The 17,233-nt window shown below is 43.6% G+C and overlaps 1 protein-coding gene across 4 annotated transcripts in view; it reads left to right on the top strand.

The window, feature by feature from the left end:
- Positions 1-17,233, top strand: part of plppr2a (phospholipid phosphatase related 2a) — a 92,034-nt gene that overhangs the window by 51,997 nt on the left and 22,804 nt on the right. For all 4 annotated transcript variants that reach the window (XM_026348896.1, XM_026348889.1, XM_026348904.1 and 1 more), the window contains one exon: positions 3,743-3,874. In XM_026348896.1, the coding sequence (XP_026204681.1) occupies positions 3,806-3,874 (69 nt within the window). In that variant the 5' untranslated portion in view covers positions 3,743-3,805. The remainder of the gene's footprint in view (positions 1-3,742; positions 3,875-17,233) is intronic.

Here is a 17,233-nt window from a genome sequence, read left to right on the forward strand (position 1 = left end):
TCGTGGCTGAAGGAGATTGACACTGGCAGGACAAAAATGGCCACGCTGCACAAACACACACACAAAAAGAAAAACTGAAAAATGCAACATGAGACTAGAGAGTTTTGAGGCTTTGCTGACATGAACAGTGGAGACGTTATAATAACTCAACCATAATATGAGAGGTGGAAGGTAAATGGTTGAACATATAAGTCATCTTTAGTGACATTAATTACGTTTGGATTATAGCAGAGAGCAGCTTGATTCAGATTGTGCACATGCATGCTCACATGCGTAAGTGCTGTATGTCCTGGGGCAGGGTGGTGGGCTGCAGAGGCAGGAGAGATGACATATGGCTGCCTGGGTCTCTACACTTTGACTGGAGTCCTCAGAGCAGCAGGGGATTCAGATGTCCTGCTCTCTACAGTGTGTGTGTGTGTGTGTGTGTGTGTGTGTGTGTGTGTGTGTGTGTGTGCGTGTGTGTGTGTGTGTGCTAATTCAACTTTCCCCACTGCAGTTCTCTTTGCTTGTCATCTCCACCATTTTGATTCCTCTTCTCTCACGTTTTGGTTGGACTCTGGGTTTGCTGCTGGGTCCTTCTCTGTCCACACTTCAAGAATCATCTTCAGCTGATGTTGTTAAACAGATGTGAATCATCTTGGTGTCTTACTGACCCCCCTGCTTCCTGTTGTTGCTCTGCTCCATGATTATTTTAACTACATGAATTCTGATCCGACTGTTCTGACAGTGGTCACAGAGCTGCAGATCAATCCAGACCAGATCTGACATGAAAACGTGGCCGTTGTTCCATAGATCTGTTCTCGTTCCTTCTTCGCCCCCAAACTGCACATGTCTGTTTGTCCACTGACCCCCGTCTGTGTTGACAGGTTGGTTGAACATTCAGATTAGGCCCCACTCACTCTGCCCTCTAATTTCACCAGATGGAGGGTTTCTTCAGTACACAAACACCAAACTGAGTCGACCTCTGTGCAGCATCAATATCACCAAATATCAAATGATTCAGACTTGGACCATGTTAGAATAATTGTTTCTTAGTAGAAAGTGTTTGATCTTATATGTCGTTAAACAGATTTGCTGGAGATTAAATCAGTTGTGACGACTGTGAGGAGTAGTTCTCACTGCAACAAACACTGATGCTGCTGAAATAAGCAGTTTAACTACAACCAGTTTAACAAAAGTAGGTGTACCTGTGATCACAGCAAGAAAAGTTAGTTTAGCTTCAAGTGACTGCTCTGGAACTAAATATCAGTTTAACCGTGTCAAAGCCAGTTTACGTGTAATTTCTAGTCATGCGTTCATGATGCATGAAGAGGATGTGATGACATGGAACTGCATTCATGCAAAAGGTATAAATCCTTCAAAACATCCTTATACCTCCTTCAACAGTCAGTCATGTTCATGGAGGAGGATTTCCTGCAGGACTGTTGGATTACAGTGTATTATATTACATAATGTACAAAATGACAACCAAACATGTAAGTTGCTGATTTCAGTGCTTGTGATGAGACACTAGAAGTGACTTCTACCTTTCTATATCCTGCACACTGAACAGATTTTCTTACACCAACTACTGTGGGCTGCAAACTTTCCACCCAGATCTCCACTCAGAGAGCAACTTTCTAATTCTCATTCCTCTCGTGGAATTGTCCCCGGCTCCTGTTTAACAGATATTTTTCATCAAAAGCTTCTTCGTCTCATCTCTGGCCACAAGAGTGGTTTGTCCCACAACACAGTTTCATCTTCACAAGCTCTGCCACCAGCAGCTCTCAGGGAGGGAGCTGCCTCCCACTAAGGGAATGAAACACACAGTATCACATCCCATGAACCTCTAGAGAAGGACAAACTGGAACAATTCTTCCCTCAGTCAGTCTCTTTCTCTTACTGTCGGTTCCAGCTCGTTCACCCTGACAGCTACTTCTTTCTAGATAAGTCTCTCTCTCACACACAAAATCCAACCAGGCCTCTCTGAAAGCAGTCCAGGTTGGCACATTGTGTTGTTCTCAGGGCTGCTCAGAGCTTGGCTTCATGCCTTATTCATCCCTCGGGCAGATTCTTTCCACCAGCGTCGAAGGAATTACGAGGTAGAAAACTCTCCAGCACATAAGACACCACTCACAAAAAACCTACCTCTCCTGTCCAGCACTGCTCAGTGTCTCTAAAGTGTTAATTAACTATGTTCTGATACAGTTTAGTTTGTAGCCAGATCAAAAGTTAATTACACTCCAATGAACCAATCTGAATACAAGTCCAGATTTCTTCTGACAGTTGTTGTAGTTTGTATTCCTACTCCTACCGCTGCGTGTTGCTGATGCTGTTAAGTTGCTTTGTTAATTGTTAAGTCGTTATTTTAAATGATTTGTGCCTTCGATAAGTCCAACAACACCAGGGAAACCATTGATTTGCATAAATACAGCTTGTATTTTTAGTTTGGTGGAGTTAGTGTTGGATCTGTGTATAAGTTGTTTCAATGATTGTGGTTTCTGTGGTGACAGCACATGTTCTTCTTGGTGGGAACTGCATCCTACACAAGATCTGTCACAAAAAACTTTTCCATTTTTATGCAAGTTGCTTTTAATGAGCTCGATGTCATTAAGAAACATCTCTCCTCCCACAGAATCTGTCTGTCTCGGTCTCTCCTGGCAGTGCGTAACAGTCAGGACACAGAGAAGAGACAGATTTCCTAAGTTAGGAAACTTGATGAAATGCTCACGATGACTTTTCACTGTGCAGAGTTTCAGAATCTGACGTTGGTTCAGCCTGGGTACTTTTAATTATGACCCATAAATGATGAGATCCTGGTTGAGTTGAGGTTCCACTTTGACTTTGTCGAACTAACCTTTTGTCACAGTTCCTGTCTTGGCCCCGTTTCCCTTTCTTTCCTGTCACCACCCTGTCTTCTATTAAAGAACCGTCACTGCACATCTGTCTGCCCATGTTTCTGGGTTTTCGCTGCCTGTGAAACATAAACCAGTTGCAAAAGGTCATTTTTTCTTACACTGAGATCAAACAGTGTGAGTGCATTCATACTTGTCCTCACCTTGTCCTCTCTAGTACGATGTTGATGTCCTCATCAGGTGTCTGTGGGTTTGGGAAATGTGTTTGATACCAATCTCTAGTCTGTACAGTAAATATGATACCGGCATCTGGTTAGCGTTAGCTGCAGGCCCATGGAGCGTACACATGTACACATGAGCGTTTACTGCTGGTGCTCATGTAGCCTTTACTCGTTGAAGACGCCTGTGATGTGACAATAGCCTGTTTGAAATATCACGACAACCCACCAAGCTGGTATCAAAGAACGGTCACATGTACTTGTGCTGCGTCACCTTCATATGGACTTCAATGGATTGATGGATTTTTTGGGCATCAACTGGTTAAAATGAAGCACAATTATTACATTACATCAATTATATTAAGATACACAGGGGAAAAACTAAAGTACAAATACTTCAAAATTGTACTTTTGCAGACAGAGAACTGTAGAATGGCTGCAGCCCACACTGCTAAGAATGGACTTAAATCAACAAGAATGTAACATATAAACAGTAAAGTATCACAAACTGTGTGCTAAATGAAAGAAATAGACATCAGGTGGATTGTGCGAAAAAGAAAGATAAGATCAAGCAAAGCCCCGGATCTCTCCTAAACTTGTTTGTCCTGATTGGATTCCACTTAATCTCACACTCTAGATTCAACCTCAGGTTGGCAAGTGGACTAACCCAACTCGCCCTGTTCTGTTCAGGATAAGGAGGCAGAGAGCTGGACCGAAGGACGCTCAGAGAAACCCAGAGAGAGAGAGAGAGAGATGGCAGTGGAGGAGAAGCCCGGTGTGAAGAGCAGCAGCTCCATCGTCCCCTGCTTCCTGTTTGTGGAGGTAAGAAACATAAACATGTTAATCCTCTGGTTCTGTGTCGATGATTCAACAGCAGCCAACACATAAAAGAATCAGAATCAGATTCATTGGCCAAATCTGGCTCTGATGTCGTTGTACCCACAATAACAAGAAGAGAATATCCAGTTTAGTGTTGATGACGTCTGTGCCAAACGGAGAGCAGAAACCTCACACGTTCTACTCCAGTCCTGATCCTATCTCTGTTGGTTATTTCCTCTTCTTCTGGGCTCTAAGGCGGCCTCCTTATTTATCTCTGTGATTGTTTTTCCTGTCACTGAAGAGAAACCTTTGTGGCTCTGAGATTTGACACTCTATCTAACCTCCCTAACTTGATGCACTCTCCCCTGCTTGTATCTCCACACTCTCAGCCTCAGTGGTAAATATTTCAGGCTCAACAGAAAGAGTCTGGGACAGCTCAGCAAACAGACATCCCCGCTCGGTGTCGCACATCCTGCCCTGCTCCGGCACCAGGGGAAACCGAGGCTCCGTAAAGTGGCCGCAGTTGTTCTGTGCAGTGTCGTGCATTTCCCAGCATATTTGTGAACTGCATGATTCATCGAGGTGTTTTGTTGATGTTGCAGCACAGACAGGGTGGATGTTCAGGAGCTGTGTTGTACAGATCGCACCAAAGGTCACAGGCACACACACATGCAGCTGCATCCCCTGTGGAAAATGTGCTCTGCACTGTTTGTTAAAGCCATCAGACAGATGACTCAGAGGGCAGCGGAAGTCCCAGCGGAGTCTTCACCAAAAAGTAACTGAGGTGGAGAAAAGCATGAAGCGGTGATAACCAGACTGTAATGAAATTAGACAAACCAAGCAGCAGAAGCTCACTGACTTTATGATCAGCTGGAGTAGCCCACGCATCCAGAGCACTGTTCTGTAACAGATTCACACACGAGAAGCTGTTAGCGTTGCACTGCAGGTGCAGCACGATGTGATGCAGATGTTGCATTATCTGCATTAATGAATCTAATGTGATTGTCAGCATTTGAGTCACAAATGTGGGGATGATGGGTTGAAGCTTGATGAAGTCAGATGCACTGAGCAGGGCAGAGCTGCACACATGTAGTGCATGTACAGGATGTGGAAGGAGAGATGTGAGGCACTGAGTGAAATGTGCAGGTGCAAACAATGAGAAGGTTCCCACATGATCCCTGCTGTAACTGCACCTGAACACAAAGACATCATATAGAGATTTTTAGATTCACTGTGATTTACACTTCTCTGCACTATCAGCACCTCTGATGTTAGCTGTGAATTAATGTGCATAAATCTATTCAGAGAAGATTGAACAGGACGTCACTTTTCTTTAGTATCACAGGAATCCAGAAACAGCTGTCTCTACATCCATGTGCACACTGCAAACAACAAGTGCTAATGTCTAATTCATCTTATTTTATTTACCTCCACCAAAGGTTTTGAGGACTGTAGTTTCAAAACCTTATTATCAGGGTCACACAAAGAAATAAGAGTTATAAAGTCAAACTCCAGGACAGTACACACTGACGTGTGACAGGCGACTCCCTGTTACTACTGTAAAGACGACATCTGCCACCATGTTGAAATTCTTCATGTTTTGTACTCGTCTGCATCATGAACTGAGAGGTGGTTCAGTAAGTCTTCCCTCTCTGTCTGCCCTACAGTACTGTACCATCTGTGTCTGGCCAGGTTAGAACATTACTCCAGCCCACCACGCCCCTGTGAGCCTGTCTGTGAAATACTGGTCCCTTTGGTTCTTATCCACTGTAAAAGCTCTCCATTAGGCCACTCCACCATATGCCTCCCACACATCAACTCTCAGCCCTCAGGTCTCAGTCAGTTCCCTGGCTGACTCTTCATCTGTGTGTGTGTGTGTGTGTGTGTGTGTGTGTGTGTGTGTGTGTGTGTGTGTGTGTGTGTGTGTGTGAGAGAGAGAAGAATTTCTTTTGTTTTCACCCCGGAATGGAAAAAACCTATAAGGGCCACAGCTGTTACCTGTAATGGATGGAAGTCAATAACATTTGCTTCTGATTGCTGAGAGGACAGCAGGAGCAGATATTATTGTGTTCAATATTGATTTGACTGATTACAAGTGATGATTTAGCATTGACCAAGTGGGTGAAGTGTGATATTACTGTCTGAGGTATCAGGCTGTATTATATATAAGCAGTTTTGTAAATTGCAGACAAATGTGGACGTGAACCAGCTGGATCTTAGTTATTGTGCTCTGAAAACTTTGGCAGAGGTACAGCAGGAAAAGACAGAAGACAACGGAGGACATGCCCTGTTCAGCCGCCACGATAGTACCCTGTGTACCAGTGACACTTGTTGCTGCAATGTGCAGTTCCATTTCTGAGGATGTGCATTTCAAGCTAAGGTGTTTGGTCCACAGCTTTACAGTGTATACAACACACATACATAGATTCAACGCAGAAGAATAACTCCAGCTTAAAAGTGCCTATTTTACTATTGCATCCTACATGAATAATTAATTATCAGGCTACATGTGAAAACATGAATGTAAGAGCATCCGCTAGTTTTTATTTAGGGAGATGCAGTAATGCAGCAGTTGGGTCTCTGCATGGAGGGTGATCTAATTAACTGTGGACAAAGAAGCATGCTTAGTGCCAGGTGTGAACAGTCATACACTCATACATCTTTCTGCCCTTAGACACAATCTTCCAAATAGACTCATGTGGATGCAAGTAGGGCACTGAGTCAGAGTACAAACTGGGTTTGGAGGAGCTGAACTCATTACTGATGCTGTTGCTAAGCAGAGAACAACATCACAGACTTTTCTCTTTCTCCTGCTGCTTTGTCAGTTTATGAGCTTCTGCACAACAGTGGATTTCTGAGCCTTAAGTCTGGAGTATGTTAACAGAAGATGTCTTCGTGTTCGAGTACTGACTGAGTGATACCTTTACTACACCTTTGTTAGTCTTCTTGTAAACTGTATGTTTACCTGACGTGGAGTAATCTACGATCAGTTAAATACAAGCATGAGGACGTCAGGGTTTGTATGGATAAAATGATCTTTTTGTTTTCATAACTGAAGCGAAGACGACGTGAGAAACTAATCACAAGCTGAAGAGGTGAAAATGGCATCTGGGCTGAGAAGATAGTGTGAAGTACAAGAAGGCAACTGTCCAGCACAAATGATGCATTCTGCACACTCACTCTGTGTTGAGCTAAATCTCTGTTACTGTGCATTTCACTTATTTGGAATATTCAGTACTGGTTCTGCAGAGTTTACTGTACTACTACACACCATCCCATGCAGTCCAATTTGCAAACACCCCAGATGAGTTTCCAGATCACAGCACGCTCAGAAAACCACAGTCCACGTCCACAGTCATACTAATTCTAATTCATCTTCTTGCTGTGAGTCAACACTGAGCCACACTGCTGTGTTAAACCTACGGTGTCTTAGTGATTGGTGCTGTCCGCACTACTGTAAGGTTTGATCCCTGGACCTCTGGGCATCAGTTAATGCAGCCTAGTTTCTGGACACTGCCGGCTGCTCAATCCCTGAATGTGAGTGACAAGGACGACCACAGTGCTGTTATCCTGCGGGGTCAAAATTTAAAAAGGAAACCGATAACTGTTTCACTTATAAAGAATGAATAATGATGATTAACGTTTGCTGCAGCGCCCCGAGTCCTCTGTGAACCGTACAGAGAACGTCAGTGAACTGTTGATAAGTTAATATTAGAGAAGTGGGCTTTTGGCCAGTAGGACTGCAGACATTATGTGGGAAAGGGGGAGGGAGCACTTTGATGAGTAGCTACCAACAACAGAAGGAAAAGTAATGTAAGATAAAGTAAATGAATAGTTTGACATTTGGGGAAATGAGAGCTGCTGTAGGTGAAAACAGGTAGCCTGGTTCTGGAAACACACAGAGAAAGAATCAAGGAAGTGAGCATTAGCTTTTTAAAATGTCGGACTGCTCCTTTAAAAGGTTAGAGATCAGCAGAGCTGGTGTATTGAGGAGAGAGCTGAGATGGGGACACAGAGCAGTGTGTGTGTGTGTGTGTGTGTGTGTCACAGTGATCCATACAAAGCCAGAAGGATCTGCTCTTTTATTTAGCCCCACACCTCATCCGCAGTTACCATGGAAACCAATCAGCCAGACTCATTCTCCGACTCACTTCATCCTCGCCGCCCTAATCACAAGTCACAACCTTTCGTATCAGAGCTCCCCACTCAGCCATCTTGTTCCGCGTGTCTCCTCTGTCCAATCCATTTACTCTGTCATTTCCCATTTTTCAGTGCGGTTCCCCGACGGTCTTTAGATGTTGTCTCTGACTTTGGTCGGATTTGTCCTCATCATTCCCAGCTGCACAGAAATTCACATCACTTCTGATCAATGTCTGTTTCCTCCTGTGTACAGATCTATGTCATTGTCTCCCCTCTGCTTCTATTTTAATTCTGTGAAGGGAGATGAAGCACAGGATGAATTTATTGAACCTATTTCACCAGAGGATTAAAAGAAGCTGCCTCCATTGTAGATGTAATAAGTTATTAAATCACAACCTGAACAGTGACACACAGACTGAGGAAGTAGAATGAAGATCATTGTCAGTGAGGACAGAAGCTGAACATCACGGCGCAGAGAGAACGTGTGGTTTATCCTGATCGTTCATCATTGGAGTTTCCATATGTGCCACTGACAGACAGCTGATTCTGTTCTTTAATCACTGTTACATTAAATAATTGTGTTATTCATGTGATTAGCTTGTAATTGTATTTCTTATGTTGCTGCACTGACTCATTCTCCACCAAACTATTTACAGTAAACTGACTCTGGATTCAGATCTCCGCCTCATGTCCTGTCTGGATGGGATCTTTTTTTACCTATATACACTTAAAGAACACATTTATTCTCACACAAGTGATTCTGTGTTAACTAATCTGCTGTGTGCTTCAGTGAAGACGTGTAATGGAGAATGCAGCTTTCTGATGAGTCACTTATTCAGACCAGTGGAGGGATGAACATAAAGCCCTGTTCCAGCACTGTAAATACTTTCTGCAGCCCTGCTCACAGCTCTGATGCTGCTGTCATGTCACAGTGTGGGAGCTGTTTATGACCTTCTGACCTGCATTAACATTTTTTCTGCACCATTTCCGCTGCAGCCTCTGACCTTCTATATCTGATGGTTCTCACTATAGGTTTTAGTTCTGCCTCTGTAATGTTGGACTGTTAGGGACTGTTTGACAATGATCAGGGAGTGACTTTTCTTTGATAGTGTGATTATTTGGGAAAGAGGATTTTTCTCTAGTGGATTGGGCAAGATACTGAACTGCAAGTTTCCCGTGGTGACTCAGGTCAGCTGCAGACACTGTGTGCGTGTGTGCGTGTGTGTGTGTGTGTGTGTGTGTGTGAATGAGAAGCACTTTGAGCACCGGTACGGTAGAAAAGCACTAAATAAGTGCAGAACATTTACCATTTTCACTCATTTATCATTTGATTTATTGGTGCCTTCAGTTGTAAAATGTAGTAAATGTCATATGTGCCTTTGTTGAGTTCCCTTTATTTTCACAGTGTTCTGTTGCACAGTATCTTGCACCACAGTTTTACCTGCATCTACCCAGAAATCCATCAAAGTGATGCAGACGACGATTAGTCTGCTCAGTAACAGTAATTATTGCAGTGGTTCCGTCTTCTCTCTTTTTTCTGTTGCAGTACTTTTAGTTAAAGTTACTGCTGTTCAGCATGTGTTAGCTCCAACTCCAACTTGATCCACTCTGTTTCACCAATGCACAAATATACGATGCACAGATTCAGCTGAATCAAGCTTTAGTCGACACTAATGCTGATTATACTCAATGCTGCACCCAAGAGAAAACTCAAATAAATGTTTCTTTGTTGATTTGTTGTTTTGCCATTGATGCTTTTTCTGAGATACTGGGAGGGTGCTGCAGTCAAAAGGCAGCTCTAAAGAAGAGAAATGTCACCTCCCCCTCCGTGACAAGAAGTTCCTCACAGTTGCTCACTTTAAATATAGTTTTGATAAGTTGCACTGAAGCTAAATGAAACCACACTTCTTCAAACATTTTACGTTAATCTGAGTGGGAAAGTAAAAGTCTGCAGTTGTCTGTTAATAAATAGTGAAAGATGTGATCCGCTGTTGTACCTGTTGTGTTTTTAGGTCCAGAAGTAATACCTGATCTTTGCTGTGTGAGCATTTGCATCACTCAGCTCAATTAGATGACCGAGCTCAGTTATGAAGAACGTTTGTTGAATTTTCTCCAGCAGAGGGCACTGCTGTAACACAGCTGAAGTCGCCTCAGACTCCTGAGCTTCTGTTGTTTGGAGCTTTTCAGTATCAGCAGGAGCTTTCACAAACCTATCACTGAGTTTTTTTAATTGCATATTTTCTCACTTAATTCACTTTGTCACATTTAGAATTTCATGAGTGTCTGCATCATATGCACACACACGCCTATTAACACCTGAGCGGCATGCTGAGATTAGACAGGACACATCAGCGGGTCTCTGGTTGCCTCCTCCGCCTCTATAAATAACCCAGTGTGTTTAATTGTGGGTAACACTCTGGTAGTTTCACGCCTGTCACAGGAAGTCTCTGCAGCACTGACACAGGTTGAACACGGACACACACAAAATGTACACAACAACCTTTGCGTAGGAACATTTTCATATACTTGTGCTCAAACTACTGCTACTTACTGTAAATAGCTTGTTTCTTATCAACACCGCACTTCACCATACAAGGCTCCTGTTCTACTTTCCTGGGGGAAAGTTTCATTCACTGATCTGTGCACCAAAAGTAAAAGGAACTGCACAACAACACTGTATTAACCCTTGTTGTGTAATCGAGGCTCAAAGGGTATAGAAGCAGGCGTGGAAATGTTGACCCACTGCCCAGCATTGTTGTCCAATCCATATTAATTTAGTATCAGTATCTATTTTACCACCTACAGTACTTTTTTGGAGTATGAGTGGGTATTTAATACAGCAGGACACTTACTATATGTGGGCTCAACTCAAAATAATCTGCAGTGTGTGTGGTGATGGTAGAAACATTTCAACAACAGCAGAGCACAGAGGAATATGATATATCAGCCTTTAGGGTCAATTCATAGTTTAGTTTTCACAGGTGATTCCTTGGCAGTGACTAAATACTAGTTTAGTAGACACCTCTGCCCCGGCTTCATCCCCCCCCCCCCCCCCCCACTTTTCTTTTAACTACTCTCCTGCCTGTACCCTGACTGCTTCCCCAACATTACTTATTCATGCCAATGAGTAGTACACAGATTGTACACTGTAGGACTTGGCAGGCGAAGGACTGTGGAGTCAGTCATAGCTGTGTTTGCTGCAGTGTAATCTCAGTGTGCACGTGTATGTACAGGCTTTCCTCATGGTGCTGTGTGCACGTAAAGAACACGTGCAGGTGGATCCGAACGCTGTGAATGGGTCCATTATTATGTGTATTAAAGCTCTATAAGACAGTGTCCTCATATCAGCATGAGGTCACTGCAGGTCAGAACTCGTGGACATCATCATCATCATTACGGCTGTGGCTCAGGAGATAGAGCACGTAGCATACATCAGTCCCAGCGTTGACGGTTTGATCCCTAGCTCCTCCAGACCATGTGTCAGTCACTGGCCAGTGAGCCAGTGGTTACAAAGTCCTCCTGAGAGGACTGTGGATTTGTTTAAGTGCAACATGAACAGGTGCTGCTATCAAAACAACGTGAAGCGTCATTCGGGTCATGGTTACGCCAAAGGTCAGCCCTGTGATAAGCTGGTTACCTGACCAGGTAAGAGCAACATGCTGTGGTTTAAACAGGGAAGAGAGGAGCGGACTGGATGATGATTGAAGCTGCTCTTGTTGTTCCCATCAACTCTTCTCTCTCTTTTCCACATAAATACAGTGTAGAGCTCCCACTCTCTACTTCTCTCCCTGTGTGTTTTCACCTCACCTGCACACAAACACACTCAGAGCAGCCGGCTACGTTGTCGGCTTCTTCTTTCCTTTGGTTCACTCACCCCCTCTCACCCCGCTCCCATCATCCTCCCACCCTCTCTCTCGCTCCCTGAACGCCTCCTCTCCTCCCTTTTCTTTCTTTTCTTTCTCCTGCTGCTGGGACTCCAACCGCTCTCTGAATGCACCATTAGCTCTGCTGTTTTCTTATTCCAGCTCCCATTCCTCCACATTTTTCGCTCCATCTAAACTTTTACAGTCTCTAAAACACTCGTCTCACCCTCTCTCCTATTTTGATTCTCTTGCAAACAACTGACAAACCTTTCAGGGTCATTTTGATGTGGAAACCATTTGTTCAGCTTGCAAAGTCTGTTTATCATGTTCTGCTGTGTCAGAATGCTTTTTTATATTAGGAACACGAGCCAGCATCATGTGAGCAGAGTATAGAACAAGTGCAAATGCAACCAGCATGCATCCGTTTGTGGGTTCAAAAACCTAAACAGTACGAATGGTGATTAAATAGATTATTTCCAGCCACATACAGTGTGTTTAAAATGATCTCAAGTAAGTTATGTGAGAGAAGGTTAAGTGTATTAAAGTTAGATGGCATTGCATCGATGTTTGGCCTTTGATCTTATACATTATTTCTAGTCTTTGACACAGCAGTGTCGCTGTCAAACGGGCTAATTCACACAAAAATGGGTCACTACAGCCATGTTCACTTTCTGAACAGGATTTTTAAAGTTTTCTGTTTTCTAGTCCCTTCAGTCTCAGCAGGGAGCCTCTCTTGTATTTAGAATCCGATTGGCCATCAGTACAAACCATTCAGCTGTTCCAACTCCTGCTGTCAAGCTGTAATTAGTAGCACTGACCGCCTGTCAGTGTTCAGTTCACACAAAAGAACCCACATTAGGATGACACAGATCTTCCTGTTTGTACAGTAATGTCAGAGCATTAATGAAAGGTAGAAAACAGACACAGAGGAACGGGAACATGGGAGTGGGTGGACAGGACTGTGTGTGGGTGGGGGTGGTACTCTAGGAGGGTTTTGGCTTCACATCTAGTTGAGGAAACAGATTCCAACTCAGTGTACAGTACAGGGTCACAGTCTTCATACGCCAAACATGCTTTTATGGAACATGTAGCAGAGGAAAGCAGAGAGTGGTTGTGCTGTTTACTTTGTGACTGTGTGCATTTCACTGTACAGCTGCATGAATCATGATTTAAATGACTGATTGATTCCTACTGATACGTCTGCTACTGTCTGTGCTGTAGTTTCTTCAGCCCACAAAACATTTCCCTAGTGGTAATTCCCATGCTAATTAAAAAAAAACTTTTAAAAAATGTCTTTATTATTATTATTAAAAATGAAAAAGAGAAAGGTCCAGGAAGAGGTTAGCATCCTGGTTAGATTAGAGCCCAGAACTGTGTGCAAACAGACTAGAGGAACGGTTCAGCCCTAATGAGGTAATGACACAATGGGCCTGTGGGGGTATAGTCCAGGGACATCTGGTGGCAGAATGGGGAACTGGCAGGGGGCTGAGGAACAGGCTGGACAAAAATAGACAAAGGACAGAAATGACAGGATAGGGACAGGAGCTCAGGTTAGTGTCACCGGTCCAATACAGGGAGAACTCAATAACAAGAAGAAGAAATTCTGGTATTTTCTCATAAATGTCATGTTGAGTAGTGGTTGTCATGTGTCCACATCATGAAACAGCAGAAAAGAGACAAAGCATAAGGGCTTATTATAATAACAATGAGCAGCTTTTGGATCTGTAAACCTGAAGTGACCTTTAAAATGATATGAAGATTTCATAAGATCTCAGTTCTTCCTCCACCTCAGCTGCTCCTAAACACACATGACACATCCCAAACTACCAGAGCTCAACGTGACACACCGTTCCAGTCATGTTCAGCATTTCTACAAGCTGAATCATAGTCTGCGTTCGTAACTTTGGAGCTAAAAGACATTGGAGGAAGCGTCCGGACAGAAAAGAGGACACGAGGAAGCAGTAAATGGGACAGAGGAGGGACAGCATTAGGTCTTTTTGTCAGCACCTTGTTCCCGGCACCTCCTGCTGCCACTTTTCTACATCTTCTATGGATTCTCTTTTCCACTCTCTATGTGATTTTCTGTATCCAGCTCCTGTTCCTTCCAGCCTTTGTTGCTTTCTTTTCCCCTTTGAACCCCATTTTTCTTTCTCCCATCCCCTTTCAATCCTCTCCTGCCTCCCTCCCTCCTCTGGGCCTCCTCCTCCTCCAGGACTGCTGTCATGCTGCTCAGGTGCAGTGTAGCGTGTATTGATGGCAGGCTTCTTAATGGACAGCATGTGTCTGACGGAGGACCACTGCACCTCACCGTCCTTCTGCTCTAAATCCTTCATCCGTAAAACACAAAACTGCTCTTTCAGGCAACACGGCTCTAACGGCATCCAGGGACTCGAGTGGACCTCTGGAGAACAGCGAGAGAAAGAACAACAAAGAAAGACAGACGCAAAATTGTGACTCTTGTTAGAGCTTTGAGGATTTCTGTGCAAATGTAATGTTGTAAAAAACCTTTAAGAAGCTGCGATCGAAGGAGATAGTTACTGAGAAGAGTGGCAGCGCCAGGGTTTTGTAGTAAATCTCAGCATAGTCTGATCTAAACCTCAACATGAAGGATGGTGGAGGTGGAGGAACTCAGGAGCACAATGCCTTCTGCTGGAAGATTAGTTATTCAGACGACGTGTCCTACTGAGGGTGAAGCCATCTCTTGGCACCAGTATCCATCGCACATGAATGTCAGTCAACCTACTTAGGACTTTCCTACAGGAGACTGACGTTTGAGTCGAGCGTGACACATATTAATTACGGTAATTTGGCATCAGTATGATATGGAAGGAAGCCTCATGATGTGATACTGTAGGATGAGAATGTGTCGGGCTGACAGTGGCTGTAGGCAAGATTAGGAAACAGTCAATAAAGACCCAACCAAGAACTGATAAAATTGTTATAAGGCTGAGCAGAGCACTGCACACAGATCCAGATTTATATGCAATGAGACATACAGTATGTTGACAAGTCATCAAAACATCACATCGCTTCCTCGTTCTGCTAAAGTCACCTCCCCCTTTTTAAACAGATGTTGAGCTGGTGTCCCGCCAGAAAGTGATTTTCCTCATATAACCCCTAACCAGCTCCCAAAGATGGAAATGAGTGTCTGCTAGACAATCACTTTCTGGCACTACACCGGTACCGACACAATTTTACAAGAAGAATTCAGGGTCAACAAAGGGCTCTTTGCTGCACTCGTGCAGCTGTAACACTCTTTTAATCGAGACAGCTCCGCATTTAGAAACACTTTCATCATTACAGAAACCTCCCTGGATATGAATAAAGCATTAATGCAGTTCATCAGGTATGGCTAACGCTGTAAAGCTGTCAGTCCGTGTTTGTGAAGAACTGCAAAAAAAGAAAACACACTGTGCAAGGACGGCTTTTTTTATTCCATGTAAAAGGAGGGAGGTGGAGAGATATATTTTAAGAGCTGCTCTCAGCTCACCGTGGTGGGTCCTTCACATGCCGTTGGCTGTTGCTGTTCCCTGGAATTATTCCCCAAATGCTTTCCATCTATCTGGGCCATGTTCTCAGTTGTCTTGGTGTCAGTGCCGTTGTAAACCTGTGCTGCCCCATGGCGTCAGAGTCACTACGACTGGGCCCAGAGTGTTGAAATTCAGACTAACAGGTATGAAATATTCAGCAATGCTAAAAAGATCTGTATGTGTGAGAGCAGGAAGAGAAATGGAAGAAGAACTGTTAGATGGATGAGTGAAAAATGAGGAGTGATGGAAACAGCTGATACCAGAGAGGAAGAGGCTGGGTCCGCTGTGCTGGGGAGGATTCTTCTATGTTTGAGAGCTCCTAGACCTCTGGAGGATCCAACTTTACTGTGATGTTTCAAGCCATGCTGCAAGGAGAGGAGGATTTAACAGCAGCCGTTCTCTGACAAAGATCTTCAAGCTCCCTCTTTATATGGCCACAGGATGAGAGGAAAACTCTCTGCTGAGTTAGTTAGTGGAATCTTCACACCGTCTTAAAAAAAAGGATGTTTCTTTGACTGCTCTTCTGATTCTACATTTGATTCGAAGTGTTTAGGATCTCCTGTATATCTGCTGCAGCTGGTTTCTTTTTGCACACACAGCAGTATATTTACAGCTCATTGACAGTCATTGCACATAATCCTCCCAGCTGATTCTAACAAAGTTTGTCCTGCAGGATATAGTCATGGACCAAGGGTCTGCTGAGCCATTATGATGAGAAGAAGTTAGATTCAGTGGCAGCTCTGTACGATAGACCCAAGACCCAGAAATTACATTTATCTGCAGTGGAAAGATTGAGATCATGATCTGTCCTGGACATTTAATATGCACTTTCTCTATGTGCATTAGTAACAGAAGAAAGTGGAATGTTTCTCTCTGCAAAGCAATAGAATCCCCCAAACTAAATTCAGTTGGAAGTCATGTTTGGCCTTGTTGATAAAAACGAAACGTCCTTTCTTATCTCTTCTCATGCCACCTTACTGAAATCAATGAGACACTCATTTCCTGTTTGATTTATGTCAATTAGCCACGGCACGTGGAGCTTGTTCCAAATACCCTGGTACCTGAAATCATCGAGTCAGTTTGATGTCACCATGCAGTGAGGCGATGGAAATGTGGTAACAGCTTGATAATCTGACAGGTTTAGAGTATATTTTCAAAGCTTAGAGGGAGATGATGACATCTACAGAAAGCTGAGAATAGAAGAAGACACTCATCGTCTTCACAGGCAGAGTCGTGTTTCCCTGTGACAGCTCCCAACATGAACTGTCTTAATGTGACCTTTCATCTCGACAGGCTGCAGCTCCTTTCTGCTATTGATCTGCCCGTCCGTGTCCACGCTTAAAACGGTTATCTCTACACCCCTTTTCTATTAATGGCTGATCATTTCTGTTGAGTCGTGAGGAAAGAGAAACAAGGGAAGAAGGGTGACGGTGTGCTAAAGGGAGGGCAAGGTGTCAGGGTGTGAATGAGCTGCTGTCACGCACATCACAGCTTCATCTGTGTGATCACGTCCTTTACTGAAGTAAAAGAGGCAACAACACGCAGTAAAAACACAGAGTTACAGGCTCTGCATTGAAAATGGGACTGAAGTAAAAGTATGTTAATGTTATTATTAGCCAGTCGTGGAGGACATACTTCGAGTTCTCTCTGGAAAAGCAACTCAGGTGACCGATATTAGGCACCTACCTAAATTCTCAATCAAACAATCCAGTTTGGTCCTGTTGGTTTTCTTCCTTTGAATGACGATACTATTTCATGTTACAAACGTTAGAGAGAGGTTATTTTTCTACACCTAGAGGAGTTTATGAGGATTCAGGAAATACTGTCAG

The sequence above is a fragment of the Anabas testudineus genome, chromosome 8 (genome assembly GCF_900324465.2).
Source record: "Anabas testudineus chromosome 8, fAnaTes1.2, whole genome shotgun sequence".
Lineage (NCBI taxonomy): Eukaryota > Metazoa > Chordata > Actinopteri > Anabantiformes > Anabantidae > Anabas > Anabas testudineus.